The 3,145-nt window shown below is 40.2% G+C and overlaps 1 protein-coding gene across 1 annotated transcript in view; it reads right to left on the bottom strand.

Annotated features, from left to right (window-relative positions):
* Positions 1-583: 583 nt before the first annotated feature.
* LOC119591101 overlaps positions 584-3,145 on the bottom strand; it is a 19,931-nt gene continuing 17,369 nt past the window's right edge. The window contains 7 exon segments of the mRNA XM_037939818.1: positions 584-893; positions 1,042-1,211; positions 1,376-1,575; positions 1,832-1,996; positions 2,305-2,444; positions 2,582-2,656; positions 2,939-3,041. Of these exon segments, the coding sequence (XP_037795746.1) occupies positions 727-893; positions 1,042-1,211; positions 1,376-1,575; positions 1,832-1,996; positions 2,305-2,444; positions 2,582-2,656; positions 2,939-3,041 (1,020 nt within the window). The 3' untranslated portion in view covers positions 584-726.

Here is a 3,145-nt window from a genome sequence, read left to right as displayed (position 1 = left end):
GTAACATCTCTAAACTTTGGTTATCAGATAATTGGAGGCATTATAAATATTTAGTATATAGCCTTATGTATTATGAAAATGCTATTGCTTGCGAATAGAACGTAGGGAACGTAGTAAACAAACGTGAAGTATGTCTACAGAAAAATCAACAAAACACATAATAGGGTCAAACTAGAAGTAAGTCAAATTTTTGCTTTTATTACCTACTCCATACAAACGTCAGTGGAATGAAGTAATGATTCTACTTTACACTGATTCTGTAGAGTTCATTTGCGGGCTCCTTGGCAATCAAGTGCCCCCCTCCCCTACCCTCACTCGCACACATTTACTGCCACTTCCAAATGGTGCCCTTGGTAAGGATGGCACCTGGTACCCTTTGGGAAGGGGTGTGTGGGGGTAAATAAGTGTTAACAATAATCCCAATAATCAATGCAGCAAATAATCGAGAACACTTGCTTCTCTTGCTTAATATGGTGTAAGCAAATATTTAATTTTCCGTTTGTTTGTTTGTTTTTTTATGCCTATGTTTAAAAGTGGTAATTTTCAGTTAGTTTGCTGTTAGGGAATATTGCAAACAAACATGTGGAAAGGACTCTTTAATGACTTTATCTTATATAAATATAATATCCCGCTCAAAGGTTTACAATGAACATATAAAAAATAAATCTGATTCTTTTGCCCAAATCGACCTTTGCGAGACTTCACAGAATCCTTCCTCCGATTCAACTATTCCTCCCAGTGTTTGAGATCCAGTTCCGGGAAAGAAGAGCAAGGTAGTATTGGATTCTCGGGAGATGCCAATTTCAGAGGTTCGGCCTGAATCTCCTTCAGTTCTGGGATCACTTCACACATGATGCCTGCCAAGGTTGTGCTGCGAATTTGTTTGACTTGTTCTGAAATGACAATATCAAAATAAGTTACAAAAATACATCGAGAAGTGTAAAAGGACAAGAACGTAATGGAAGCAGGAACACAATATCGTGGTAATAAAAGTAGATACTAAGTTCCATGGGAAAGCCATGACAACCACATTTCACTTACTTCCTGTAAACCTTGTGTCCTTGTCATTGGTCTCATACCAGTATCTATCAGCTTCTTTCAGCCTAAGGAACTGGTCCAGCAGAATGCAAGCGAAGGTGGGACCTACTACTCCTCCTTCTATCGGGTGCTCAGCCATACCACCGACGAACAGGTCAATGTCATCGATATGACTAAAAAAATAAAGAGCTTTGAGTGATAAAATATTCATCAGATAAAATATTCATCTACTTCACGTGGATAATATGTTCACAAACAACAAAATATAATGCTTATATGCATAGATTTAAGGGAGACCCAGGATAGAATCCAGATATATAGATTAGGAACAGCATACCGGTATACATCCTTTAGCTTTGCAATCACATCATCATCCATTTTTCCCGAGAGATCACCAAAGTCATGAATAGGAGACAGTTCGCATGAGGTTCTGATCGCCGTGTAGGAGGCAATACCATGGTCACGGCCACGCTGTATGTTGAGGGCCACCAGATCGAGTCCAAACATGTTGTTCCCTTTGAAGAGATTGCCCGTCACCTGTTTGCGAGTATCAAAGTTCAGATTTTTTTTTAAATACTGGAATTATAACTTAGTACTAAAAGACATGTGCAGAAAGTTTCAAGATATATTATATCGGAAAATACTGCACAAGTTGAATCCATAGGCAAAGATAATGAATTTCCATTTCATGGGACATGGCCCAACAGTCATTCTTCACTCTACTCAAACTTTATAGCATATCTGAATGAGACCAGACTCCTTGCACACATGTTCACTTGTCCACTCAACTCACTTGCGGTGTAAAGAAGGGGTCAACGTCACCCGCGCTCTGTCGAACCACCCCTTGGGTCAGCTGCGGTACCGCACCTTTCGTATACACGACGAAGGGGTTCATGAAAACTGAAGACATTTCGGTGGAGGAAATATCGCCGAAGTCATCCACTCTCTCTATGTGACCCTAAAACGAGAGAAGAATGACGGACGAAATCAGCACAGTAGATGAGAGCTGAAAAAGGTCCTTGGAGCCTATTATCAAAGTCTATCACATTACGGTATAAGTAAAAGAGATCCAGGTCCACTCTGAATTTACTCTAAAACTCCCATACTTTCTGCAAATATCTTGCTATTCACAAAGATAGTTCATTTCAAATTATTCGTCTGGATTTAATGAATCCCGACAAAGATTCCACGCATGGAATGAATCCTAATTTACACAATGGAAAAATGCACCAGGCAAAAAGAAATACCAACACATGATTGACTCACAGCAATCTCACTGTGTCCAAAACGGAGGGCAGCTGTTGCAAATTCAGCACTAATGGCAGCACTTTGGTCAGGGCGGTAAAAGAGCTTTCGGTTCTTGTTCTTTAAGGGTTTCAGCTTAAAGTCTTTTATGATATCTTTACCTGAAAGACGAATTATGCGTGTGTTTCAGAAGGAAATTGAATTGTATATGTGCATATCTGAGTATATATGTAGATATAGATATTTGTCTATTAACTAGAGAGTTAAACAAGTTGCAATGCCCTGATATAGGACTTACGAAGATGGCGGCAGGTACCTCTTGTAGGTGACATGTGGGAGCTGAGCGACCACAATTCGGCGAGCTCCGGGAACGCTTTTCATCATCCAAGAGGGGTTTGATAGTCTTCAGACGAGACGCTAGATGGTTGTGCTGACGAACCCACACAGTGTGGAACAGAGTGAGCAGAACTTCCCTCATTTACTCTCATGTCCCCTTTTCCCTCACTGTTATTAGTTTTGTTGGTATGCAATACTTGTGTCAAAACCACTCAAATAAAAAGACACCAAGCTAACAAATACACTATGAGTCTGTGAGGGATTAACCATATACATTTTAAAAGCCAAATTGGGACACAGAACAGAAGGGGCAACCTACCAGCCCGGAAGCAAAATCGATTTATGTTGGCTTGTTCTTCCTTATTGCACTCGTTTGCTAAGTCTGTGTCTGCAGGAAGAAGCTCCTCACCTTCGTTGGTCCTCTGTGGGGAAAACTGATATATTTTCACAGCCCTTAATTTCTACTGATATGATAATAATATAGGGTTTGGTATGACAGGCTCTTGTGACTTCAGTCAAATTATGG

The sequence above is a fragment of the Penaeus monodon genome, chromosome 28 (assembly GCF_015228065.2).
Source record: "Penaeus monodon isolate SGIC_2016 chromosome 28, NSTDA_Pmon_1, whole genome shotgun sequence".
Lineage (NCBI taxonomy): Eukaryota > Metazoa > Arthropoda > Malacostraca > Decapoda > Penaeidae > Penaeus > Penaeus monodon.
This window is presented reverse-complemented; position numbering and strand designations above follow the sequence as displayed.